Source organism: Panicum virgatum, chromosome 5K (assembly GCF_016808335.1).
Source record: "Panicum virgatum strain AP13 chromosome 5K, P.virgatum_v5, whole genome shotgun sequence".
NCBI classification, from domain to species: domain Eukaryota; kingdom Viridiplantae; phylum Streptophyta; class Magnoliopsida; order Poales; family Poaceae; genus Panicum; species Panicum virgatum.
Window position 1 is genome coordinate 37,965,740 of NC_053140.1, and position 25,816 is coordinate 37,991,555.

Here is a 25,816-nt window from a genome sequence, read left to right on the forward strand (position 1 = left end):
AGTATTGTTGGTGTCTACGGTTCGTCAGCTAGTGATGGCTAAATAAATCGTTGATTCGCTCATCAACGAATTCCAGAATCAGTGTAATTGCTGCTCATGTGGCAGCCTTCTATTGTTCATCAGGTTTAAGTTGTATTGCAGACCAAAGTTTGTTTCTTCCACTTTTTAGCTTTTGTGTGTCCCGGACTAGTCAAATTGATGCCATGTGAATCTGGTTATGCGATGGCCATCCTATTTGACTATGGAACTTCACTATTGTTGATTTGCTTAAACCTATCCACATCGTGTTTGATTTCTAAGCGCGATTGTCATCTGTTTAGCTATGTACCTAGCTGAGATTTAGGTAACTATATATCGGGTAAGTTCAAGGGTCGAAACTACTATTTCATCCCATGAAATTTCCTTCTTTTCTTCTCGTTTTATTAGCAGAATTGATGATGTGACATAGAATTCAATGCCATGAAACACACATTGAGACTAGCTGACTTCAAATTTTGTTCCACATATATATTTGCATATAAACAAAAATACAGGTTGCACAATAAGTGTACGTTAAAATAAAATTCCAATTACATATTCATGTTCCTCACATGGAGAATCTTCAAAACTTGATCAAGATTAACTACGTTTAGATAATGTTTTTAAACATTTTTTGTTCTTTATATCTCATTATGAAACATTTTAGTTTGTTCTTAGAAGATTTTTTTCTTATTCGAAACAATATTGTCCGTTTGTATTCAGAAATTATACTTTGTTTTTTAACATTTTATTTTGCTTCCGAATATTTTATTTTAGTTTTGAATTTGGATTATACATATTTCTTCTCACTCGACACGTGAACTGTGAGTGAAACGTGAAGGAGCAGGTGGGCTGCCTTTGTCCGTTTGGATTTACATGCAGGTGCATGTGCTAGTAACGTTTCTCACCTTGGACACGTGGCCCAATGCAGCACCGTGGGCAGGAGTCTGCGACTGCGAGACTGCGATAGCAACGCAGCCAATCACTACAGGCGTCGTCGGAAGCTTCGTTTCATTCACCACACGCACGCTAGCTTTTGCGCTCAATATATAGCTGAACACTCGGTGCTTCTTCCATCAAACTAGCCTTGAGATCCTCGATAAATTCGATCATCATCGGGACCTAGCTAGACCTCCATCTGGCTGCTCCACAAACGACCCTGCTCTGAGTCCTCTGACAGATTCATCCCATCCTCTCCCGTCTCCACTGTCCATCGCTCTCTACCCAGCGGATCGATCAGCAATGGAGGACAAGAACGCTCGCACCGCGGTGCTGCCAGTGAGCACGCTCACCGAGCCGCTCCTGCCCGGAAAAGGCGAGGACCTTGAGGCGGCGCAGCTCCCGTCCTACGGCGGCGCGTCCTTCTCCCGAACGTGCCTCAACCTCACCAACGCCGTGTCCGGGATCGGCGTCCTCTCCATGCCGTACGCGGTGGCGCAGGGCGGGTGGCTCAGCCTCGCGCTCTTCGCCCTCGTCGGCGCCATCTGCTACTACACCGGCACGCTCATCGAGCGCTGCATGCGCGCCGACCCCGCCGCCGTCGCCAGCTACCCCGACATCGGCGCCTTCGCCTTCGGGTCCGCCGGCCGGAGGGCCGTCGCCGCCTTCATGTACGTCGAGCTCTACCTCGTCGCCATCAGCTTCCTCGTCCTCGAGGGCGACAACCTCAACAAGCTCTTCCCCGGCGCCACCGTGGACCTCCTCGGCTACCGGCTGCAAGGGAAGCAGCTGTTCATCGCGCTCGCCGCCGCCGTCGTGCTGCCCACCACATGGCTCAAGAACCTCGGCGTGCTCGCCTATGTGTCGGCGATCGGGCTCGTCGCGTCGGCGGTCCTCACGGTGTCGCTGGTCTGGGCCGGCGTCGCTGGGACCGGGTTCCATCGGAACAGCACCAGCGTCCTCAACCTGAGCGGCCTGCCGACCTCGCTGGGCCTCTACTTCGTCTGCTTCACCGGCCACGCCGTCTTCCCGACGATCTACTCCTCCATGAGGAACAGCAAGCACTTCTCCAAGGTTCTGCTCATCTCCTCCGTGCTCTGCAGCGTCAACTACGGACTCACAGCGATGCTGGGCTACATGATCTACGGCGACGACGTGCAGTCGCAGGTCACGCTGAACCTGCCCTCGGGAAAGCTCTACACCAAGGTCGCCATCCTGATGACGCTGATCAACCCGCTGGCCAAGTACGCGCTGCTGGCCGCACCAATAACGGCGGCGATCGAGGAAAAGTTCTCGGTGCCGTGCGGCAGCGGGCCGGCGAGGGTGGCCATCAGCACCGTGGTGGTTGTCAGCACGGCGGTGGTGGCCTCGACGGTGCCGTTCTTCGGCTACCTCATGTCGTTCATCGGATCGTTCCTCAGCGTCATGGCGACAGTCATATTCCCCAGCCTCTGCTTCCTTAAGATCTACAAGGCCAAGGGGATTCGCCGCATCGAGATCGCGGCGATCACCGGCATCCTGATCATCGGAGTGTTCGTAGCCGTCACCGGCACCTACACTTCCGTGCGGCAAATTATAGGCACTTTCTAAGATGATTTCCTGTTGTACAACTGACAAAACAGAGTATATGTGCTGACTTGAAATCTAATATTTTTGACAACTTGTAATTACATTGGCTGAGATTGTATTGGTTATTCAGTTCTGCTCCATACTAATAGTACACTGCGCTGTTCAGGTTATGCTCATGATACGGGCTCGTATTTGGCTGCACAAGCAACGCAAAACCGTAAACTGCCTCTACCCAAACATAGGGTGTATAGTTGTACATGTTGGGAAAACAACACTAACGCAGCAGGTCAGTGGCAGCGGAAATCAGCCCAAGATATCAACCTATTCACACAGGGCAACATATGCATCACGCATATTGTAGAGAAAATCGCAGTAGCATCAGAGACACCAAAATTTAAAGTGGAAAACCCCTAAATCAGAGGAAAAATTACGGGACCAAATCAGTCAAATCTTCTTTCACTATATGCTTGTGGGATTATAACATTATCCTCTCTAGATAACACTAGAGGCTCACATACATCAAGATTTCATTGTCTTGGACAACAATAAAATTTAGGGCTGCAAACTCGAATATAGAAGGATCTAACCAAGGATGGTGGAATAGCTGATTGGAGGCACAAGGATGTGGATCTGAAGCTTCACAACCTTGAGGACGATTCCCTCTTACTCCCTTGCAAGATCTCCTCTCCAATCTCCTTCTTCCCTCTCTTCTCTTCTCCTTTTGGAGGCTCTGTTCTGAAATATCTCTCTCTCCCTCCATAGGCTTCTTTATTCTCTTGTAAGCCAGCACACTATGTGAGGACCAATGGTGGTCACCTTTGGATGATGAGTGATTGACAATATCGTGTGGATTTGATGTATCTCTTGGCTAGTGATGTACAGGTGTAGAATGCGGCATGGCGGTCGACGGCGCGTGGTGAAGGTCAGGCGAAAGAATCATGCTGAAGGACTGTGGTGAAGGATAGACGCGAGTAGGCTTGGAGAAGCGAAAGGTTCATGCCGAGGGACCAAGAAGGTGAAGAGTGAATACGAGTAGGCCTGAACTGAGAGACCCGAGGAGGCCGTGCGGAGCCATGGACGGTCCACACGGTGCACGGAAGAGCAAGAGTACATGGTGATGAAGACGATGTCGGCCAAGTCGGCGAGGACGATGGCGAGCCAAGTAGGCGGCCCGTGCGGCAGGCGCGCGCGGACGACTCGAAGGCGTCAAGACTCGGCGGGATGTCGGACACGCTTCGACATCGGCGGTTTGACCGGTTTGACCTCAAAACTGGGGAGTCAGTTACGTCGTGCGGTAGTGTGCGAGAGGATTTGACCGGTTTGACCTCAAAACCGGAGGAGACGGGTTTGACCGGTTTGGGCGGAGGGCACGTGACGTCATCGCGAAGCTTGTGTCGAGACGAAGCGAAGTCGTGAAGGTGGCGTGTCTGTTCGGAGCTCCAGTAAAAAGATGGATAAATTTGTACATGCGGGGCCGGCTCGAGGGACGCGGAGCGCTCGGCACAGCACGCAGCGCACAGCACGAGAGGCTGCACGGGGCAGGCAGCCCAAGGCCTGCGGCAGCAGGCAGCCCAATGAGTGCGCTAGCAGGCCGGCAGGCCACGGCAGCAGGCCGGTCGCTCCCTGGCGGCAGGCACAGAAGTCAGACGCATGCTCACAGTTCAAGCAGCACGAGGACAAAAGGAAATCAAGGCTAGGTTTGCATTGTTTTTGCTCAAGCTATTTAATTCATGCTCTCTGATTGGTCTAGTTAATTAGCTTGTGTTATTTAGTACTTGATCTTGCTTATTCCGTTAGTCCTTGCTTGTTTTAGCTTTTTGTGCTGGATAATCTTTGTTAGTCATTGCATGTTCAATTAAGAGAACTCTTTTGTAGCGATTAGTTCTAATCATTTTGGTGAGACTCTTAATTAGCTATTTAGTCAAGCTTTGCTTCCACCTGTTTTGAGCTTTGCTAATTATTGTTAAATCATTGCATGCTCTTTGAAAAAAGCTCTTTTACGAATCAGTTTGGAAAAGCTTTTTCGGTGCTCTGATTATTTTGTGCTTCCGCTTTGTGTTGTGCAAGTAGATAGCTTTTCGCGTGCTTCCGTTTTGCGTCGAGTTTTTTTTCTAACCGTTCCTAGGGTGAGCTCGTCACGAGTTGTCTTATGTCACCTTGGCAGTTAGAAGAAAGGTGTGTCGGGTTGAATTCGGGACATAGTCCTTGTTCTCTCAGAGAAATTTTATGGTCGCCTGTTCCGGTCCTTCACTATATGCTAAATGTACTCAAGGTTGGTCCACATCTTAGGCTATATCTCCCTTACATGTGGGGCTGCTTACAATGAACATTTACTCTCCTCATTTGCCCCTATCATGTGGAGAATTTTCCAACAGTACACGCTAACCTGACTCGTTTCATTAGAAGGGAAATGTCCACAAAGATGCACAACAATTTTCAAAGTGAGTGCTCGGATTGGAGGGGTGATTGATCAACTCTGGAGAATAAAAAATGGGAGCAGTAAAGCTTATTATGATTTATAATATCATATTTACTCATCAATCGATTGAAATCTTACTTATCCATCAATAACCAAGATGTATACTAAAAATTGAATGAAGATGATGGTTTAAGGATAGGTTATGGGGGTTTGGGGCAACCCTCGGTGCCTTGTAGAGGGAGCTTCAGGCGGCTCACCGGCCGGCAGTGGAGGCAGGAGAGACGATAGTTGAGCGGAGGCGGTGAGGGCGCCGCTGAAGCCGGGCGGTCGAGGATCTGGGTGAGGGGGGGGGGCGGGGGGTGAATGCGGCGGGGGCGTCTCAGCTAAATGGGTTAGTGTTGGACCGTGGAAGAGGGATGCCGCCGGAGTTGAGAGGGAGGCGGAGGCAGCGGAGGGTCGCGTAGAAGGTGCAAAGAAGACGATTTGCGAGGAAGATGAGCGGATGTGGGAGGAGAGAAAAAGATAAGAGAGAAGGTAAATCTGGACAGTTGGATTTAGATCCAATGACTATGATAGGGTGACTCAAGGAAAACCAAATCTTAATCAATTGACAAGGAGATATACAGAATGGTCCAAATTTATACATCTTCAATTTCAATTCTCTATTTAGAGATTGGAGAACACTGCTACTGGATGGCATTTTTCATGGTGACCGATAAATTTCCACCACCCATTACGACTTTCTATTTCAAGTTCACAAATCTTGCTAGCAAAAATTCTCAAAAGAAAAGAAACACCTGCTAGCAAGGTGTTCTGGATTAAGGGCTAATTGAAGGGATAAAACGTGGTGAAGCTAAATTAAAAACTACTTACAGCCGATGGTACCCACCTCCGCTTATTAAACGGGATTACGACTGATTTTACACATGCGCGTTAGTGCTTAAACGGTGGCCCTGCGTGCAAAATCTACAGGGGGCAACCTCCAAGCCGGCCGGACTCTCCTCTTCAATCTGTTGCTGTGTTCTTCTAGATTCGAAGGAAAAATTCTATCTGCCCTATGGGAACCTGATCTTGCCGTCTCCAGCAAGGCGTGCACGCCGGCAACAATAGCAGGGCAGGGGAGCCCTCTCGACGAGCCCCTCCTCGCTCCGGGCAAGGACGGCGGCGAGGATGCCGCGAGCATGGAGGCGCAGCACCTCCTCCGTCGCGACAAGGGCGCCTCCTTCTCCCGGAGCTGCCTCAACCTCAGCAACGTGATCTCAGGTACGCGCCCACCGATCGATGTTCTTGATTCGCTCATGAATCGCAACGCAGATTTGTCGTGGAGCTTTTGGGGGCACCCACAGCCGGGTGGCGGAACGCACCTGCCTTTTCCCCGAGGGGGAGTAGTCGGGGAAGTGCTAAGCTATTAGGCCGATCTAGCTTCCGGGCAAGAACGCAAGAACACACGGATTTTAAGTGGTTCGGGCTGGCGGAGCGTAATACCCTACATCCACTGTGTGGTGTATTGCACTAGGAATGAATTGGTCTATCTTCTGGCGCCAAGTCTTTCTTTTTGCTTGACGTTTTCTCTAACGGGCACCTCCCTTTTATAGAGCAAGGAGGGCGCGTACACAGGTATTGGGCCCCGACAGGTGGGTCCAACATGGATGCATACTATAGGCACTAATGGAGCTACAGTGGTGCAGCCTCTCTTGCCAGATACGCTTCATCGCCTTGTAGATGCTCTGACCGAGGGGAGTCTTCTCATGTCCCATCTGTGAGACGCCCGTTGAGGCAGTGTAGGTTGCGGCGTAGACTGTTGGGTCTACCGCGTAGGCGTTATGATACTCCGTCGCCGAGTTGTTGTGTCTAACTGGTGTAGCAGACTGACGTGCGCGGCGTGAGTGGCACCAGCGGCTGCACAGTATACCTTAGTAACGTGCGGTCAACAGTACAGCCTGGCGAAAGTCTCCTCGGGTTCTGCTGTGGCAGAGCGCTCTTAACGTCTCCCGCATTGAATGCGGTAGGTGGCCAGTCTTCCCGAGGAAGCTTGGCAGCCGCGCGCGTATCTGCGTCTGCGGACACGTGGCGGCTCCGGACCCCCCAGGCGGGGTTTCTGTTCCCTCCCGGAGAGGGGTCCGGATAGTATATGGGGGTCCGGGACCCCGTGGGGGGTCCGGGGCCCCCGGCCGTTTTGGCCCTGAGCGCTTTCTTCTCCAGGACACGTGGTGACACCGGACCTGTCCCGAGCGGGAAGCGGGTCCGGGGCTGTTGGTCCGGTGAGATGGAGCCGGACCCCAGGGATCCGGCTGCTCAGCTCCTTAGGGCGTAGTTACGGATAACTACACGAGTCTTGACATAGCAAGAGGCGGTACCCCAGTCCTGAGGTACCGACAGTGGCCCCCGGGCCCACCTCGGGAGAGGTACGAACCCGCAGGTGGGCCATTATCATGACGCAATGCAGATTGCGTTGGCGTGCCCATGTCGAGAGCGGGTGCTCCGGACCCCTTCAAGGCCGTAGCACTTGTCGCCAGGTTCAGGTACTAGAGTGCTCTCCATAGGGCGGCGAAGGTGCAGGCTTAGGGTACGGAACCGAGCTAAGCGGACCTCGAACTGCCCAAGGAGCAAGCACTACTTCCCCGGACCCGGCTTCAGGCGACCGTGGCGAGCGGTCTCCACCGGAGCGGGCCACCGGAGTGGACTTGGAACGACCATGGCGAGCGGTCTCCGCCGGGGCGGGCCACCGGAGTGGACTTGGAGCGACCGTGGCGAGCGGTCTCCGCGCGGGGCGGGCCACCGGAGTGTACTTGGAGCGACCGTGGCGAGCGGTCTCCACCGGAGCGGGCCACCGGAGTGGACTTGGAGCGACCGTGGCGAGCGGTCTCCGCCGGAGCGGGCCACCGGAGTGGACTTGGAGCGTTGCTGACGATCCCATGAATTACGTCACCGGGTCTTGTAGCAAGGTGTAGGAAACCAGGCCTTATACTAGAAAGGAGCCCGGAACCTCTACGGATAGCAGACTCGGATACTAGGGGACTCGTAACAGGGCAGCGAAGTACGTAGGCTTAGGGTACATTACCAGGCTAAGCTACGCAGAACTTCTCTACCTCAGGATACGGGCACCACTTCTCCTGAGCAGGTCCCTAGGGGTCCGAACTGCCTTCCAGCTAGAAGGGGTGTCCCAACCTGACCACAAGCTAGCAACTCAATTTGGATTGTTAGCCACTAAAGAAAAAACTCCGTGCGGGAGAAAGAAACACGCAGGTTGAACGAACAAGTGCTATTAGGTTAAAGTAAAGATAGGACTGAGAAAGCAAATCTCCTTTATTGCTTGACTCGTGGTGTACATCAGAGGTCGGGATTACGAGGGCGGACCTCTACCGCTCTGGACCACTTGCTGGTGTCGCCTGTTTGTGCGATGAAGCCAGAGATCGGGTTTACAAGGGCGGACCTTTACCGCTCTGGACCACACGTAGGCACCAAATCATTACAAAGGAGAAACACACTCAAACCTATCTAGTGATAACCTACAGCCGTCGCCCCGTAAGGCGTGCACGTTGCTGGCCGTAGTGGAGCTGCCATCTTGGGGGCTCTCCTGAGTCGTTGGGGCGATGGTGCCCTGGACGTGCTTGTACAGCATCATCCAGCATCACCTCGGGAGCTTGCAAAGCTCCTCCCAGCACAAGAATTGTCCTACGCTCAGATGGCATAGGAACAAATTCTTTGGCTTTGAATGGGAGTGGCCCTGCCGTTGCCAGCTGTCGCCGTCTGCCGTCGGAAGCCGGCCCGATGACCGCTCATCTCGAGCTGGGTGCTTGTTTGGATGAGCACGGAGCGTGTAGAAGGGCGGTCGTTCGCCGGCTCGATCTTGGTGTTGGCGTTGGGCCCCCGCGCCTAGTGGCGGAGTCCTGCCTGCAGCAGCAGCGAGAGAGACTCGGTCCTGGGGAGGAAGGAGTCGACGGTCAACTTCCCCCGGGCGACAGTGGTTGGCTCCAGGCTTCGTGTTGAGAGAAAGCCTTGAGCCAACATCACGCCGCCGCCGGGGATCCCTGGCGGTTGCTTGAGAGAAAGCCTTGAGCCGACACTGAGATGGCGCAGGGCGACACGCAATAGGTGTCGCCCCCGCGCACCACCGTGTCGGCTCTGAGGCGTCGCAGTGGCGACGCACTGCAGGCGTCGCTGCCGTGCACCGCCGCACCGAGGGCGCTGGTGCCTCAGCGCAGTGACATGTGGCGTAGGTGCCGCCATGCCTCTTTTCATCTTCTTGCCACTGTTGCAGAGGATGAGCTCAGCCTTAGAAGCTTGGAGATCTAGCCAATGCTTGCACGTCCCCACGGACGGCGCCAAATGTCGTGGAGCTTTTGGGGGCACCCACAGCCGGGTGGCGGAACGCACCCGCCTTTTCCACGAGGGGGAGTAGTCGGGGAAGTGCTAAGCTATTAGGCCGATCTAGCTTCCGGGCAAGAACGCAAGAACACACGGATTTTAAGTGGTTCAGGCCGCCGGAGCGTAATACCCTACATCCACTGTGTGGTATATTGCACTAGGAATGAATGGGTCTATCCTCTGGCGCCAAGTCTTTATTTTTGCTTGACCTTTTCTCTAACGGGCGCCTCCCTTTTATAGAGCAAGGAGGGCGCGTACACAGGTGTTGGGCCCCAACAGGTGGGTCCAACATGGATGTATACTATAGGCACTAATGGAGCTACAGTGGCGCAGCCTCTCTTGCCAGATACGCTTCATCGCCTTGTAGATGCTCTGACCGAGGGGAGTCTTCTCCCGTCCCATCTGTGAGATGCCCGTTGAGGCAGTGTAGGTTGCGGCGTAGACTGTTGGGTCTACCGCGTAGGCGTTATGATACTCCGTCGCCGAGTTGTTGTGTCTAACTAGTGTAGTAGACTGACGTGCGCGGTGTGAGTGGCGCCAGCGGCTGCACAGTGTACCTTGGTAACGCACGGTCAACAGTACAGCCTGGCGAAAGTCTCCTCGGGTTCTGCTGTGGCAGAGCGCTCTTAACGTCTCCCGCATTGAATGCGGTAGGTGGCCAAGTCTTCCCGAGGAAGCTTGGTAGCCGCGCGCGTATCTGCGTCTGCGGACACGTGGCGGCTCCGGACCCCCCAGGCGGGGTGTCTGTTCCCTCCCGGAGAGGGGTCCGGGGCCCCCCGGCCGTTTTGGCCCTGAGCGTTTTCTTCTCCAGGACACGTGGTGACACCGGACCTGTCCCGAGCGGGAAGCGGGTCCGGGGCTGTTGGTCCAGTGAGATGGAACCGGACCCTAGGGATCCGGCTGCTCAGCTCCTTAGGGTGTAGTTACGGATAACTACACGAGTCTTGACATAGCAAGAGGGGGTACCCCAGTCCTGAGGTACCGACAAGCACCGTCGTGCTCGCTAGCACGGTGGTGGCGGTGTGCACGGTGCCCTTCTTCGGCTACCTCATGTCCTTCATCGGGTCCTCGCTCAACATCACGATGGCCGTCCTGTTCCCGTGCCTGAGCTACCTCAGGATCTACGTGCCCAGAGGAGGCGTCCGCCGCGCCGAGGTCGCGGCGATCGTCGGCATACTGGCGGTCGGAGTGTGCGTCGCCGTCGTGGGGACCTGCACCTCCCTGCACCAGATTGCGGGCACATTTTGATGGCAGATATAGGTGCACAGTTTTGGTAGCAAGCAGGTGCACAATGATTCTTTGATTTGTTTGTTGGGTTGGGGAAATGAGAGATTTGTAATGCGGTTTTGAGGATTAACATGTTAATATGCGGCTAGTAGCTTGACTTTGCTTTCTGCAATGGACGACTTAGTGGATGCATTTTTCAGGATCATCTGCTGGTGACAGTGATGTGGATCTGAATACCCAGATTGACCAAATAAACAGAGCCAACCAAATCTTTGATGAGCTGCATCAAAGCTAATATGAAAACATAGTGTAGAACATAGTGTAGCATTCATTTACAATTATCTCCAAAAGCAATATAATATGGTGTACCCAGGTTGAGATTGTTGTTCGGTAATTGTAAATGAATGCTACACTATGTTTAGATTATCTCCAAACAATCTAATATGAAAAACAAGACATCACAATACTTAGAAATGAAAAAACATGTGGCCTAGAAGGTAAAGGGTAAATACGGGTTCAAAATTACCAAGAATTTATATCGAACCGGTTACCCTATCGATTTTCTCAGATTTTTTTTCCAACGAGAAATTTTTCCTTGGCCCGGAACAGGCAGGAACCTCACGCGTAATCTTGCTTCAATGGTGTGGATGCGGAACCCTCTGCACTGTTATCTCTATACTACGATTCGTGCACCAAAAGGTGCGATGTCAGCGTGCCACGTCGCCGGCCGTTCCCGGCCGTCGGATCGGCCAGGCCGACGGTCCAGATCGGGCAAATCTCAGTCATTTTTCAAAAAGCCCTCAGTCTCTTATGAAATCATACCGCAGTCCTCTCTCCTTTTCCCTCTTCCTCTTCCCTTCCTCCTCCTCAACATCGCTGCCGCCGCCTCGAGAGCCCGCCGGCCTCTGCCCTTCGCCTCTCGCCTCCAGCTCCGCCCCGCCTCTCGCCTTCGGCTGGCCGCGACGTCCCGGCGCCTCCCTCCCTCGACGCACTTGGTGGTGGCCGCTTCTTGGCGGCCCCATTCGCGGGCGGAGGCGGCCGCAGGTGGCGGATCCGCTGTGGGACGTGCGCGGCCCAGGCTGATCCGGCAGCGGCGGATGCTGCGGCCGCAGGCGGCGGGCGCGGCGGAGCTCCGTGTGCAGTTGGCGGCGGCCCCGTTCGTGGGCGGCGGCGGCCGTAGGTGGCGGATCCGCAGTGGGACGGGCGCGGCACAGGCGGATCCGGCGGCGGTGAATACTGCGGACCCGGCGGGCGGCGACCGCGGCGGAGCTCCATGTGCAGTCGAGCATGCCTCATTCATGAACCATGCACACCATGTGCTCGATGATTTAATTTGATGCGTGAATGATGATAACACAAGTAAAATACGTACAGTTATCCCTATCTGATTCCTTCCAAAATGGTGCTGATAATACTTCAATCTGACATGTTTTGTTTTGTCTTTCATTCCTGTCTTTATGTTATTATTATTCTTTTAGTGGACCTTGGCCTTTGATGACCTGATGCTTGCAGAATAGGTAAATATTTGCCTGATCTGTTGATATTTTCATGAACTAGGACGATCTGAGGTTGAATAATCATGCATGTACTTTGCTGCACATTTGCTTGTTGGTACTTTTATTGTTGCTTTTGTGGTTAGATGGAAATTTGAATCAGATGGCTGTGATGACTTGGAAATATTCAAGCTCAACAGACCAAATCACATGTCTATCTTTGAAAATTGAGATTGATCTGTATGCCGATTATCCCACTAAATTGAGCCATCTGAAATCTCTCTTATATTCAGTTTATTTGCCAGATTAGATTTATGTTGTTTGTATTGGATGGAGGGGTTTGTTGTGATAAGGACAAACAAGGTCCCTCTTCTGAAGACATTGAGGATGCTTGCTAGCAGAATCGAACCAATAAACCTATTGCCGCCACTGAGTAACTAGATATCACATCCAATGTATTATTGTTTTGAAGTAACTTGTTTGATTTGAGGCTTCTGCGGCGTGAGTGAAGCAGTCAATTCTTTTCAAATGATGCTATGACTCAGTTTGTTATCGCTGTTTGAAATCTCTTTTCACAGTTTCTTTTAACCAGTGTAAGCAATTTTATAAGATGCCATTTAACATTCCTACAATTGCATATCATTTACTTTGACAAGTGCTTGGTCTTCCTCAGGCTTAACCATTATTTAGATTAGATCATGGTATTTTAGTTATATGTTTATGTAATGCTAGCTCATATGTTTTCTTTGTTTCTGTAATGCTAGGTCAAGACCTACCGACAGGAAGTGCCGTTTGACACTGTTATCCAGCAGCTGCTTCTCTCATCTGCAGGTGTCCATACTGAAACCATAACCTTTGTGGTTTGGTCTGGGGTGGAGTTCTCATATGCAGATGTTTGATTCAGATGTGGTGTGATTTAAATTGGCTCTCTTGAGGGATTGTATGATACTATCTGTTATGTTATTGTAGCTTTTGTGCATTGTGCCTACCATTATTCCACTTTTCTATATATTACAATTTAACTATCCTAGCGCAAGTTTTTTCTGAGTTGCGCCGAAGAGCGTGTGTTGTCAACAGCTTTGTCTTTATCTGTACCTTAGTTAAATAATGGCACAAGATTTGTTGCATGGTGCTTTGACATGTATCATCCATCTTTTTAAATACAGTTCGGACTTCAAATTAGTCAACACTGAAAATCCACATGACAGATTCTGAACATGCTGAGAAGCAAGAATGCAATTGTCCATATATGCAGCTGACAAGGAAATCTCACTGATGAAAGAAGGTTAGTATCCTTGCCTAAGGTAAAAATTCTCAGACATGAATTTAACTTTTGACGCAGATTAAACTAATGTGTGTTTCAGACATATCCTGGACATATCCTGGTATTAGCATACTTCTCATGTCTCTCATTGATAATATATGATTATGTTCAATTTGATATATTGGCGGCAATCAAACCGCTGTACAATTTTGTGTAAGGTGATGCCATGATATCGATGGCTGAAGCTCAAGTTCTTCTATATATAGGAGAAGAGCTCTTGATGTGGTAACAGACCTCATTGTCTTTGCTTTTCGTGCAATTTCCACAAGTTGGGCCTCCAACAATCATAAATTCATAATACATAGCTCAAATGCACTTCGCAATGTGTTCTTAAATTAGTTCACAATTCATATAATTCTACTGTCAACTTTGGAGGACAGGAGCAGTAGCTGTGTGAGGTGGAACTTGAAATCAGGACCTCTACTAGAATAACCAAGTACTGTAACTAGCTGTATTATTTTGATTGATATCTGTTTCATTTTCATTCAGGTTGGGATACTTGCGATCATGAGAAGGTAACACATAAAAGTGTGTGTGTGTGTGTGTGTAAATTAAACTTCCCATGGACCATAAGTGCTATTGAACAACTTTCCTGGAGGTACTTTCGCGGCTTACATATCTATTCCTGTTAGTGTTATCACATTTGAACAGGTGCATCATCACTGTTGAAGTTAATTTCCAATATCTCAACGAAGATCATTGTATTTTTCTTCCTAAGCTGCTAATTCAAATGCTTTGCTCTGACAAAATGTTTGGACTTTCTGGTTGTTAACCTGCAATGTCAGATATTGCAGACCCTATTATGAAGATATGCTCTTTTCAGTGGACGTTCAGAGACTTATTCAGAATCTACCTTCTTGCAATTGTACCCCACCAATGAACTTGATGGGTAATGGATGTAAGTAGAATATGTCATAAAAATAAAAATGGTCAATCATATGTTTCAGATTGATAATATGTAGATCATGCCATTTTATCTTATTTATATTGGACGTATGTCACCAAGATATATCTTGGACATACTTGTCCAGATACAAGCATTCAGGAGATATTTCTATAATTGAAATTACTTTACAAAGCTTGATTTCTCTGTCCCATGTTCGTATATGGTATTAATATTTTTTTCATGCAATGAATCCTATCACAAATATAATATTTCTCTATTTCAATCATTTGATCTACTCCATACATATGGTTAAGATTTCTGAATCAGGTCTACTCTAAATGATGGCACTGTGGAGAATCATGTTTTTTAATACTCTTAAATATACAAAGCATGGTTGTAACACCTAAAGTTGGCTTATCAGAAATCATGCAATCACTAAAGATAAAAGATTAGAAATGATGAGAGCAGTCTGAAAATCTGAAAATATAGTCCAAACACTGGCCATACGCGGCAACGCCACGACCATTTCTAGTTTCTAAGGAGGTTAGCACACAACTGGGTAGCAACTGGATTTCGAGCCCAGGTCTTCCGGCTGCTCACAGAAAAGCCTTTGCCTACTGCACAAGTGTGCGGCCCTAACTCAGGAACCAACACGTCACGAGAAGCAAGGCTAGTTCGCGTGTGGGTGTGGTTGCAGCTGGGTGCGGCGTATATCGGCCCGGATTCCTGGAATTGAGCTTTGGGTGTCTCATGGGGGATTATCCCAGGTAACCTTGTTCGGTTACACGAGATCTGTTCTAGACCGGAAATAATAAGTACAACAAAATATTTATAATAGATACAATAAAATATTGGAATTTATTCTGAGTCAAAAACTAATTTTAATAAAATAGATTTATAATAGGTACAACAAAAGACCATAATTGATTCCACGTCTCTCAACTTATGGATTGAGTCTATTTTGTTGCAGTTAGTTTCCAATCTGTAATAAATTCTGATTTTTTTTCTTACATCTATCATGAATCTCTTTTTATACCTATCATTTCTAGTACGGAATAAATTTCATATAACCGAACGAGATCTAAATATATTTCTACTTGTCCTGGACGACGTGCACGATGGTACAATGATATTGCCATGGGCCCACAGCCTACTATGGTACAACTTCATCGATCTTCAGATGCACGCATGAGGCCAGTCTCAGTGAGGATTTTATGGAAAGTTTCATGACATTAAATATCATCAATTTTGCTGACATGGCAAGAAAAGAGAAGAATGAAGTTTCATGGGATGTGAGGAGAGTTTCATCACCATGAAACTCATATGGCACGGTTATTTAGTTTTCAGTCTAGATATTTGTGTCCGTAAAACTTCCACTGAGACTGGCCTGATGTGTGTACAGTTTCTAGGTCTAGCTTGCGCGTATGGGTATGTATATGTATCCGTATGGTTGTGAATTTGTGGGCGTGTATTCTGGTATTACAATTATATTTTCATAGTGCGGCTAAAATAAGAACCAACATATCACAACATATACTCTCTTCGTCCTAAAAACAAATCATTCTAGGATTCAAAATTAGTTAAAGAAAACTCATCTTATTCTATTTAGAAATTGCATGTGCATTCAAGAATCAATTAATACCAAATATGAGTAATAAACAAAGGCAAATATGGTTATTTTATTTCCATATTAATTTGTTCTAGAATTTCTAGAATAATATGTTTTTTTAGGACGGAGAGAACGAGTAACTTTTGGATACACGATCCTCGACCCCGCCCCGCCCCGCCCCACCCCAGCTAGGGATGAAAACGGTCGGGAAAACTCTCTAACAATTTTCGTTTCCATATTTTTTATTCAAAAATGGGAACGGGAAAACGGATTGGAAAAATGAAAGCAGATATACGAGTTGTCAGAAATGAAATATTTCGATCGGGAGGATGTTGATAACGGTCAGAAATCAATAATTTTAATCGGGAACAACAACGTATATAACCATTTTAAATGTACATGTCAACAGTATGGTATGTCATATATAGGCAAATTGTACGTACATAGGTATAACACCATAGTGCGAAAATAAAATTGAATGACTCATCATCTACATTTTCAAGATAAATTATTTGATTCATGAATCGATGAATAAATATGTTCTTAAGAAATATTTTTGCGACAGAAAAGAAGAAAGAACTGGAAAAGAAAAAACGCTAGAATTGGCTGAACCATAGCAGCAACACTTACGTTGGCACTCCCTTGATGGGCTGAATAGCTACAGTGCCTTGCAGCAGGCCCAACCGCCTTGCTGGTGCCCCTGCATGCAGCATAGTACATTGCAGCCGTGCCCCCGCCATTTATTTTAGACCCTGTTTTGTTTCGTTTAGCCCTGTCAAATAAAGAGAATTTTACTATTTAAAAATATTAAATAAATATATTTATAATTTTTTTGACAGACTAGGTCTATGCCCGTGTGTTGCTACGAATAGAAAAAAAAATTCACAGCAATACACAACCTATGTGCGACACGTGATATTTTCTTGCTCATTGATATCCACATGCAACCCAAAAAACTTTTAACGCATACATGAAGCATGGAAAAACCATGAGGTTAATCCAGCACAGTAAAAAAACTTACAATCAATTTGCGGCATCAATTGTTTTACCTTTCTAGTATAAGTAACCTTGATTGCTTTTGGAAACATTATGCCAGCTAGCAGAGATTGCATAACTGCATAACCGCAGGGGGTGAACCGTCTCAGTTACAGGAAATCCTGGTATACCAATGGCAGATAGTAGCGTAGAAGTTGTTAAAATAATATAATTGATCCAGTTGAGGCCAGGTAACTTCTGAGCAATAGATTCTATATCTACTTATCTAGCCACGACAAGGTGTATAAGATTGGTGTCCGCATATCCAGCCATCCGAATTGAGAAAGGATGGACAAATACTCTTAAAATAGAACAACATGAATCATAACAATATCAAAAATTTCAACTGTGTTCAAGTAGTACATACATTCTAAGAACTATTTACTATGTATTGTTTTCCTTTTTCACTAATTATCCATTGTTAGATTTCTCTATCCATTGTTTTCCTTTTTCACTAATTATCCAGATGCATGCACGGAAGATGGATATCTTGTACTCATAAAAGCCCTGCAAACGCTTAGTGGCGGCGATGCGCGAGATTGTAAGTGAAGGCGTGGTCCTCATTAGCGCTGTCACCTTCCGCTATCCTGAGGTACCCTAATGTGCCCCAGCTAGGGGTGGGGATTATAAATTGCTGGAACACAAAGTTCATTTGCTGACAGTAGAGAGAAACAAAGAAGCAGCATATGCCAACTCAAACTCTATCTTTCAAACAAATGCATATCTATGCACTAATACATGAAAATAGTGTATTTTTTAAAACAATGAAGGCATCTTCCTACTGAAGTTACATGTAACGACATGAACAAAGTAGGTTCTTCAAAAAACATGAACAAAGTACTGAATGCAATTCCTGCCAAAAAATGAATCCCTGAATCCTGAAACTGAATTATGTCTACTGCAAATTGATATGGTAGCATGCACTGAACAGGATAACTAAAGACCACATCATAACCACGTACATGTAGATCGATGTTTGATGACTGATCTGTTCCAGATTAAACCCAGCCCACGGACCGATGTTGATCGCCCGCAGATGGAAAGGGCGCTCAGGTTGGTGCAGCTCAGGACGGTGTCAGTCGCCGTGCAAACGCCGGTGCCAGCAACTCTCTGATCAGATGATCAAACTCAAGGACTAAAGGAGCGTGCTTATGCAATCAATTACAGGAATATGTAACAAGGTGCTTTGATCTATAATAATTTTAGAGTTTAGCACAAAACAGTGGTGGAGTTGCTTCATATTAATTGGGTGCCCTAGAAAGATTCAACCAGAAACTTCTGAAAGAAAGCACATCATCTCAATTGGATTGGCCGGAAAGTTTTTATCCAGAAACTTTTGCATGCATGCACTATGCACACCAGAAAATAAGATTGGCCAGGAGAACTGCAGGAATTTGAGTGGATAGAATTGAATGGAACTTTTCTTCGTGCAAAAGTGCAAAAATTAAGTGGATAGACGGAAATAGAACAAAAAAACATGGAAGACTCATTAAAGAACATGAACTGCAGAATTTATGGATTTATAGTTGAGTAGTGCTTGAAGATATAAATCATCAGAAGGATTGGAAGATAGAAATATATTTACCATTGGTCATGAATCTATATAGCTGAGTAGTGCTTGAAGATATAAATCAGCAGACTCATTGTCATCCATTTGCGACATGGTACCTGTATGAATCTGCAAGAAAGAAGGATGGAAATCCTATTAAATGATGTTATTTGAAGGATCCATCTTGGTAGTAGTACAAAGCATTTCAAATACAAAATATGTAGCTACTTAAACATTATTGGATATGCTTCTTGCATAAAGTTTGATAAAGAGGCATAAAGACAAATAGATAGTGAGATATAACAAGCATTCTTCCTCCTAAGCACAAGATACTTCCTCCCGGCACAAATTGGTACACATCATGTTCAGGCCTTCAGGGATGCAATAGTAGACAAAATTTGCTCCTGGGACCGAAATAAACAAGTTGCAGCAGCATCCAACTTGACGGTCCAGTGAGGCATTTTGCCAAACAAATGGTGAGCAGAGTATTTGGCAAGTGCAATTCGCAGCAAGGAACTGTCTCTACATCTCACCGTGACCTCGCGATTGCGATTGAAGTCATCTGTGAAACAGCTAATGGGCGTGGCTCCTGTTGAATGGAGCAGCACGCATGGCGCCCCTGGATCCAACTATACGAGGTCCTGGTCACCTAGCAGAGGGGTGGTGTCCTCTAGAGATGGACCCACTATTGCTCCAACTGCGATGCCATCTCGCCGGTCGCCTCTAAACCGCCCCAAAAAGGACTAACCAGTGAGGACGCCGACGGAAAGGCACGAGGCCTACTCCTCTGCTTCGATGGGGGAATCGCCCATTCATTGCTGGAGGTGGTCCGCATGGAACGTTTCCGCTGCACACACGCCAGCGGCGGGATGCATGGTGGTGAGCATCGGCGGACGGTTAGAGAGGAAGCGAGGCAGGAGTACTCAAAAGCAGCAGGGAATGGAGCGGCGGCCAAGATGGGATCGAGCTCCGGCGGGCAGGCTTGGATGTGCAATGGTGCGGGGGACTCGTCGGGTGATTCGTGGTCGGCGCAGAGTGACGGCGCGGCGGGACGGAGGAGCCACAGCGCGTGTCGGGGACGATGGATCCACCGACCACGGCGGGGGCACCGCGCCGACCGCGGTGCAGTGGGGCGGCGGGAGGCGCGGCGCGGATGGCGGCCCCGCGGCTGGGCGGTGCGGTGGGCCGTGTGGTGGGATGGTGGGAGTTGCAACCATCTGCCCTCCAAAATCTAAAGGGTTATTTTGATTCATACCATTGCAATTTTCGAACTTTGAAGAAACACCATTACAATTCGCATATTTGAAACGTACCATTACAATTCTTGGCTTCCCACAAAAATGTCACTTAATACGTATGGAGATGACTTGGGCCCAGCTGCAGGCATATATGAATACGTATATTTCATTGCAGCCCCTCTCCTTTATCACTGACGTGCGGGCTCCACTTGTCATATTCTTCTTCCTCCTCTTCTCATTTTCCATTTGCTCTCATTTTTCTTGCAATTCCCATTGATTGGGTTATTCGAGTGAATCAGCAATGCACTAACCTGAATTTAGCGTACATGATTAGTTGTAGGTTCATATATTTGTGATGGTACAAAAAGGAAGTGAGTGATACAATTTTACTTACTAGCCTCACGTCCTCCTCTGATTCAAATACAAGACGCTTTGCAGTCCTACCATCGTTTCCATCATCTAAGTTGATGAGAGTTTTGTCTTTCAATCTCTTTTTAGCATTTTTGTTTCCTGAATCATTTTTGGGTGGTGCTAATTGAGATTCCTTTCCCATAGGTGGCCATGTTGCCGAAACACGAGGTATGAATGGTTGGCAGATTGTAAAAAACTCATAAAACCACCAGGTGGATAGTAATTCATACCACTGAAAATCAAGCGACCCATATCGTTACTTCTAATGAAACTAATATAGCTAGTGAACTAACTATTTCTGAGCATAATAAAATGACAACTAGTGCAGCAAGAGAATTACATATAAAAAAATAAAACTACCAAACTGTGGATGTGGCTCCGGAAGATGTGGCTTGTGGCAAAGGTCCAGGCCACCATGCTACAGAGAAGTCATGTCATTCGGCCATTAGTTTAGGCAACACTTTATCGAGAACCAGGAGCAAAATCGATTACTTGCTTGACCTCCGGTACTAGGAATAGTAGAACCACCACCAAGAAATGCAGGAACCGGAGTAGGCACTTGATTCGCAGAAGCAGGAGCGGATCCAATATGATATGAAGGAGCAGATCCAGTCTGATTTGGTGGCGGAGCCATCGCTCGCTTTGTCCGGCCGCTCATCACCACAAGAGACAAATGGATTTCAGATCTTTGAATCACGTACCTGGCTATGAATCATACGGACATGAATAGAGCGGGGGAAGAGAGATGGGAAGAGGAAGGATGAGAAGAGGAACAGACCTTGGTTTCGCGGCCTCCAGAAATAAATCGGAAGAGTCGAGGGCGGGAGCAGCTAGATTGGGGAAGGATTTTCGCGTGCAGTGGACGCGGGAGAAAGGGGAGGATTCGCGCGAAGGCCACAACGGAGAGGAGAGAGGAAGGATTTGCGCGCCGCGGGGTGGGGAGAAGAGAGCTCTGCGCGCGCAGCGGATCCGAGTCCGAGCGAAATTGCTGGAAGAATAGCTGGTAGAAGGCGAGGAGGCCTGCGATTCAGCGCATCGTGGTGTGTGTGAGACGAGGGATGAAAGAGTCGCTGGCTCGATTTTTTATGCACATTCTCTTTCCTCATGTAGGATACCTGCTGCCAACGTGTACACTCAAATATCCAGCTGACTCAGCTTTGTTGCGGACGCCCTCAGCGCATCCATCCGGAGCTTTTGCACAGGCAAGCAGCTACTTGGATAAAAAATTAAAAAGAAGCCAACACGCGTACGGAGATGAAACCTTTCCAGTTATTTTATAATTTTTGTTTTATAGGGTACTGCGCGGCATCTTCTGTTTGGTGCTGAAAGTCAATTGGGCGGACGATATACGACGGCGAGCCGACCAGGAGGAGCATGTCAGCGGGATGCAGGATTGAGCAGCGGCGGCCAGGGATCGCGCCCCTCGATCCCCCTCTCCCCCGGGTACGGCTTGTCTTTCTCTTCTTCCTCCTCCCGGCTTTCCCCCTTTCTTCCTCCGCTTGATTCCAGAGGCTTGCTTTGACCTGAGAGGGATATTCATCCGAGTGTTCTGGGTGCTGCGAGTTCTTGATTTCTTCCGGGAAATTTGAGCTGCTGCGCATTGGCCTCATCTCGCTCGGGGGATTCACCCATTTCATGTTGAGGGTTGAACTTCTGCCACCGATAAGAAGGTTCTCGCTCCATGATACTATGTTCAGTTTGGAATGTTTCAGTTAATTTCTGGGCTATGGCATACAGGCAGGGTTCTGACCCTGCAACGTTGCATTCCTGCATCTGAGTGGATCTGTACAGTTGAAAGTTGAACTGGCGAGGACTGGAACTTACTTCACTGTTTGTATCGTACAGTGTTGTACTGAAATAATGAATACAGAACTGACGCAGTGACGCACTAGTATTTATAGAATAGGATGACTATATGCTCCACATTGTGTTTCAGTCATATTTCCCTGAGGAAAAAAAATATTGTAATATCAAAACTAGGTGTTCTAGTTTACTGTTGTTTCCCCTGAAGAGGATAAGCCCATGTTTGTTTGAATAATTGAATTGCAGCTGTGCTTTTGCAGATGTGATCGAGGTTTGCACTTTTCTCAATTTTCTGCACCGGAGCCGCTGGATGTGAGTGATGGGGTGCGTACCAACAAAGCATGCTGGTCGGTCACCGCATTCACTGGATACACGGGAAGCTGTGGCCCTTGCTTCCGAAACATCTTGTGAGAAAGTGGATCTTCCAGATTTTGTTAATATTGCTACTGGAACAGCGTGTGAGAATTAAACCCCTTCTTTCATAAGAAAGAGGAATCAATAGATTTGCTTTTGGATGTACTGTTGTGTATTTCTGCTCAAACCAATCAGTTAATGTTGTACATTTAACATGCAACAGAAGTGCAGGCTAGCAGTTCTTTCATAGTTTTTTGGGTCAAACAAGAGTAATAAAAAACACTGTAGCATTACTAGTTATATGACTATCTATTGTATCCATGTATTTGTTGTGTTTTAGAACAAGTTTATTAAGCTTCACCTATTGTTGCAGTTACAGTAAGTGAAGTTGAGGCACTACATGACCTCTTCAGGAAAATAAGTAATTCAATCATCAAAGATAATCTAATTAGCAAGGTAGTCCTCAATGCATAGTTTTAGTTGGGTAACTATCTTGCGATAAACTATTTATTATGTGCCTTTCTTTTCCCTTTACCAGGAAGAATTCCACGTTGCTCTATTTAGGAACAAGACGAAGCAAAATCTCTTTGTTGATAGGGTAAGTATATCAATTACGTCAAGTTCTTGTAGTTTCAAAATGTTGCTCATGACTTCACTTTCTGTATAAAGAACAGCTTCTCTAAGGTTTTTTCCCATATTAAATACCTGATGATTGTTTGTGGTTTACATTTTGTATTCACTGGTTGCTTTTACCAGAAACCATCAGCACTCATCTGTCAGACTCTCTAAAAGCTTTTCTGCTTAAGTGTCATAGTTGTAGCTTTTGTGCTGTTTAACTCAAGATTGGACAAAGTATGAAATTCAAGGCTTAAGCATATTGTTGATTATGATGATTTGTGTTTTAAGTTGAAGAATTAGTTAAAATGTGTTAGTGTTGTATGGCCTCAAATCAGTTGTCTATCTATAATTTTATTATAACAAAGCTAAAAAAATTGCAGGTATTTGACTTGTTTGATCAAAAACGAAATGGTGTTATTGAATTTGGTGAATTTGTTCGATCTCTTAGTGTGTTTCATCCAGATGCACCTGAAGAACAAAAAGTTGCATGTAAGAACTTTTGGTGAAGTTATTCTTCTGAAACTCAGAATCTTCAGAAAAAAAAGGTTTTATGTTGTTAGCTAACTTTTTTTATTGATTGTTACAGTTGCATTTAAGTTGTATGACTTAAGACAGACTGGCTTTATTGAACGGAATGAGGTATCTTTTTATTAGCTACTCCATGGTTTTCAGCGAACATAATGTTGTATTCTTGTATCTGGTTGCATTATGTGCTGCATTCTTGTTAATTAATACTGATATTAGGTTGTTCTGTTTCTTAGAGAAGTTTTGTCTATATTTTCTTCTTCACATGAAATCTGTAGTTAAGCATACAGTAGTTGAGAATAATTTCAAGAAAATGGTGTGCTGCAACACTATAAGATATAAACAATTTGAAACTTAGCCATATACATGATAGTGATTGCAAAATATATAGATTTTTTTTCGTTTCAATTGATTACTCTTGAAATTTGTGGAAATAGTTCCATCTGATACTAGATTAGTAAGAGGTTCAGTATGTGCTCAGTGGCACCAAAAACCAATAAAGCAGGCATCTAGAGCTCATTTCCGATATGATAGATCAGGAATGATATGCAAGTTGTTCTGTTGTATTTCTGAGAAATATTGTTCAAAGTATTCTGATAAATATATAGTCTGCAGTGAATCTCTTCTTTTATAGATAGTATGATGTAATACCAATTTATTGTCATATACTGTTCTCTATTCTTTAATAGTAGAAGAGAGGAAGCCTATCCTATTGTAAACACCAGATTGAACAAGTGGCATGCTTCAACCCATGATATGTTTGCTTGTGTGAATGGTCTTTTGACTATTTAGCCCATTCGTCATGTCTACTGTAGTGAGCATGTCACATTAATTCAGTATTGTGTAAAATTTTATTGTTCAATAGAAGATTAGGAATGTTTATCGCTATCCTCAATTATGTTGCAGTTGAAGGAGATGGTGTTGGCTCTGCTAGACGAATCAGATTTGGATATTACAGCTGATGCTGTCGAGATGATTGTTGATAGGGTATGAAAATATTCCATCCATTTAGTCCTTAGGTATCCTAAATCCCTAGCATAGGAGAAAAGATATCCCTTTATGGAGCTAAATCTTGTGATGTTGGTTGATAGACATTTGACCAGGCTGACACAAAAGGTGATGGGAGGATCGATCAAGAAGAATGGACTGCATTTGCTAAAGACAATCCATATGTACTAAGGAATATGACCCTTCCATACCTTAAGTAAGTATGCACAGCTTCCAGTTATATTTAGCAATGATATATTAACAGTACACCTTAACCATTAGAGTTTTCTCTGTTATTTTTTGACATTGTTGAAAACAGAATATAGATGCGACCATAGAAGTCTAGTCAGATGCATCTGTCTTGTTTTTGGTGGGAGAATATTCCTTTCCCTGTTTTATATCTTATATGTGCCCTTGGGTTGCTTTCTTATGATTGATTGACTGTTACATTGTGTAAATGGACATAAAGATATTTTTTTTCCTTCAGACTCAGCCTTGGTATCTTTTGTCATTTCTGGGTGCCAAGTACACCTTGACTGATTTTATAAATGCCCTTCTTTTTTGAAAAAGGTAAATGCCCTTCTTTGACTGACTATTTCAATGGTCATAATCTGCAGGGACATCACCATGGTATTCCCAAGCTTTGTGGTTCACTCAGAAATCAGTGAAGCAGATATGGCTGCCTAACCTGAAAAGTGAGAAGTAACTGCAAGCATGCAACACATCTCTGTACATCCTGATCTAAATACTGATGAAAGGACATGCTGCAAGCTTTTTCATCAAGAAAAGGTTTGAAACACGTCATCCAAGCACCCGTTGTGGTTAGAATTGTGGACTGGCTGCAAATGGTGGAAGTAGGAAATGAGTTTTGTTGTCTTACCTACAAGCAAAAGAGCAATGTAGCATCCAACTCCAGCATCACTAACCAAATGTCTAAACATGTACAAGACACAGCAATTTGTCTATTTCTGCTTTTGTTACGTTGGAGAATGCTTAGACAAGGATGTTGCAGCCTCATAGACCAAGTGCAGCTGTTCGACTCAACGCCATTTAAACAAAAAGGATATACAGTAAAAATCAATGTTTAACACTTCTCCCCTCACAAAAAAGGGTTATATGTTCTCTGAGAATAAGTTAATTGAATCACCATTAAACCTGAATACCTGATGTAACATTGCTACCATATCTTTTTTTTATCAGTTTTTTATGGTAAACGCCCTAAGGGCAGAAATTTAATAGATGCAATAATGTGTACAGATATCTTATAGTATTCTCTAGTCCGGTATGCGAATCGATTCCAAATATATGTTTTTTTTTCTTTTGTTTTAGGCAGACAGCTTTGCACTTTGCAGGCATGTACTGCATGACAACCACAAGACCTTTTGTTATATTTCTCACATATAAGGGCAGCATTGTTCAACACATATAGGTTCAAGAATCAGGA

At 46.2% G+C, this 25,816-nt stretch overlaps 3 protein-coding genes, 4 non-coding genes and 1 pseudogene across 26 annotated transcripts; 7 read left to right on the forward strand and 1 right to left on the reverse strand.

Moving 5' to 3' along the window:
* Positions 1 to 1,115: 1,115 nt before the first annotated feature.
* Positions 1,116 to 2,696, forward strand: LOC120707290 (amino acid transporter AVT1I-like). The gene has a single exon (XM_039992163.1). The coding sequence runs from the start codon at positions 1,261 to 1,263 to the stop codon at positions 2,545 to 2,547; it is 1,287 nt and encodes a 428-aa protein (XP_039848097.1). The 5' UTR covers positions 1,116 to 1,260; the 3' UTR covers positions 2,548 to 2,696.
* A 9,180-nt stretch (positions 2,697 to 11,876) lies between these two features.
* LOC120710867 lies at positions 11,877 to 11,972 on the forward strand (annotated as a pseudogene).
* Positions 11,973 to 12,027: 55 nt separating this feature from the next.
* Positions 12,028 to 12,110, forward strand: LOC120710917. Its single transcript, XR_005690086.1, has one exon. It is a non-coding gene; the product is annotated as a small nucleolar RNA snoR20a (small nucleolar RNA).
* An 85-nt stretch (positions 12,111 to 12,195) lies between these two features.
* LOC120710910 lies at positions 12,196 to 12,305 on the forward strand. The gene has a single exon (XR_005690079.1). It is a non-coding gene; the product is annotated as a small nucleolar RNA Z107/R87 (small nucleolar RNA).
* A 66-nt stretch (positions 12,306 to 12,371) lies between these two features.
* LOC120710915 lies at positions 12,372 to 12,470 on the forward strand. The gene has a single exon (XR_005690084.1). It is a non-coding gene; the product is annotated as a small nucleolar RNA R30/Z108 (small nucleolar RNA).
* Positions 12,471 to 12,781: 311 nt separating this feature from the next.
* Positions 12,782 to 12,972, forward strand: LOC120710893. Its single transcript, XR_005690063.1, has one exon. It is a non-coding gene; the product is annotated as a small nucleolar RNA Z112 (small nucleolar RNA).
* A 3,349-nt stretch (positions 12,973 to 16,321) lies between these two features.
* Positions 16,322 to 21,196, reverse strand: LOC120707292. Of its 17 annotated transcripts, none has more exons than XR_005688939.1 (7): positions 20,578 to 21,194; positions 20,069 to 20,503; positions 19,750 to 19,985; positions 18,473 to 18,565; positions 17,850 to 17,997; positions 16,902 to 17,009; positions 16,322 to 16,624 (listed from the first exon to the last, which is right to left on the reverse strand). XR_005688939.1 is itself a non-coding variant. In XM_039992169.1 (5 exons), exons 1-5 carry the CDS (start codon positions 20,741 to 20,743, stop codon positions 19,887 to 19,889), a joined length of 441 nt encoding a protein of 146 aa, XP_039848103.1. In that variant the 5' UTR covers positions 20,744 to 21,186; the 3' UTR covers positions 19,667 to 19,886. The 17 variants fall into 17 exon arrangements, 1 of the variants encoding a protein (XP_039848103.1); XR_005688950.1 differs by lacking the exons at positions 16,322 to 16,624; positions 16,902 to 17,009 and having other exon boundaries at positions 17,575 to 17,997; positions 20,069 to 20,184; positions 20,316 to 20,317; positions 20,446 to 20,503; positions 20,587 to 21,193; XR_005688948.1 differs by lacking the exons at positions 16,322 to 16,624; positions 16,902 to 17,009 and having other exon boundaries at positions 17,575 to 17,997; positions 20,069 to 20,184; positions 20,316 to 20,317; positions 20,426 to 20,503; positions 20,578 to 21,192.
* Positions 21,197 to 21,346: 150 nt separating this feature from the next.
* Positions 21,347 to 25,610, forward strand: LOC120707291 (calcineurin B-like protein 5). Of its 4 annotated transcripts, none has more exons than XM_039992164.1 (9): positions 21,347 to 21,528; positions 22,149 to 22,346; positions 22,616 to 22,698; positions 22,781 to 22,840; positions 23,241 to 23,349; positions 23,447 to 23,499; positions 24,292 to 24,372; positions 24,477 to 24,589; positions 24,990 to 25,610. In XM_039992164.1, the coding sequence occupies exons 2-9, from the start codon at positions 22,208 to 22,210 to the stop codon at positions 25,057 to 25,059; spliced, it is 708 nt and encodes a 235-aa protein (XP_039848098.1). In that variant the 5' UTR covers positions 21,347 to 21,528; positions 22,149 to 22,207; the 3' UTR covers positions 25,060 to 25,610. The 4 variants fall into 4 exon arrangements, with proteins under 4 accessions (XP_039848098.1, XP_039848101.1, XP_039848102.1 ...); XM_039992167.1 differs by having other exon boundaries at positions 24,489 to 24,589; XM_039992168.1 differs by having other exon boundaries at positions 21,353 to 21,528; positions 22,149 to 22,295.
* The last annotated feature ends 206 nt before the right edge of the window (positions 25,611 to 25,816 follow it).

Coding starts and splice junctions, on each gene's coding strand:
- LOC120707290 (XM_039992163.1), top strand. CDS start 1,261: ATGGAGGACAAGAACGCTCGCACCGCGGTGCTGCCAGTGAGCACGCTC.
- LOC120707292 (XM_039992169.1), bottom strand. CDS start 20,743: ATGAGCGGCCGGACAAAGCGAGCGATGGCTCCGCCACCAAATCAGACT. Junction 20,504..20,577: donor TAGTACCGGAGGTCAAGCAA/GTAATCGATTTT, acceptor ACTTCTCTGTAG/CATGGTGGCCTGGACCTTTG. Junction 19,986..20,068: donor CAGAGGAGGACGTGAGGCTA/GTAAGTAAAATT, acceptor CGCTAAATTCAG/GTTAGTGCATTGCTGATTCA.
- LOC120707291 (XM_039992164.1), top strand. CDS start 22,208: ATGGGGTGCGTACCAACAAAGCATGCTGGTCGGTCACCGCATTCACTG. Junction 24,373..24,476: donor TCGAGATGATTGTTGATAGG/GTATGAAAATAT, acceptor GTTGGTTGATAG/ACATTTGACCAGGCTGACAC. Junction 24,590..24,989: donor ATGACCCTTCCATACCTTAA/GTAAGTATGCAC, acceptor CATAATCTGCAG/GGACATCACCATGGTATTCC.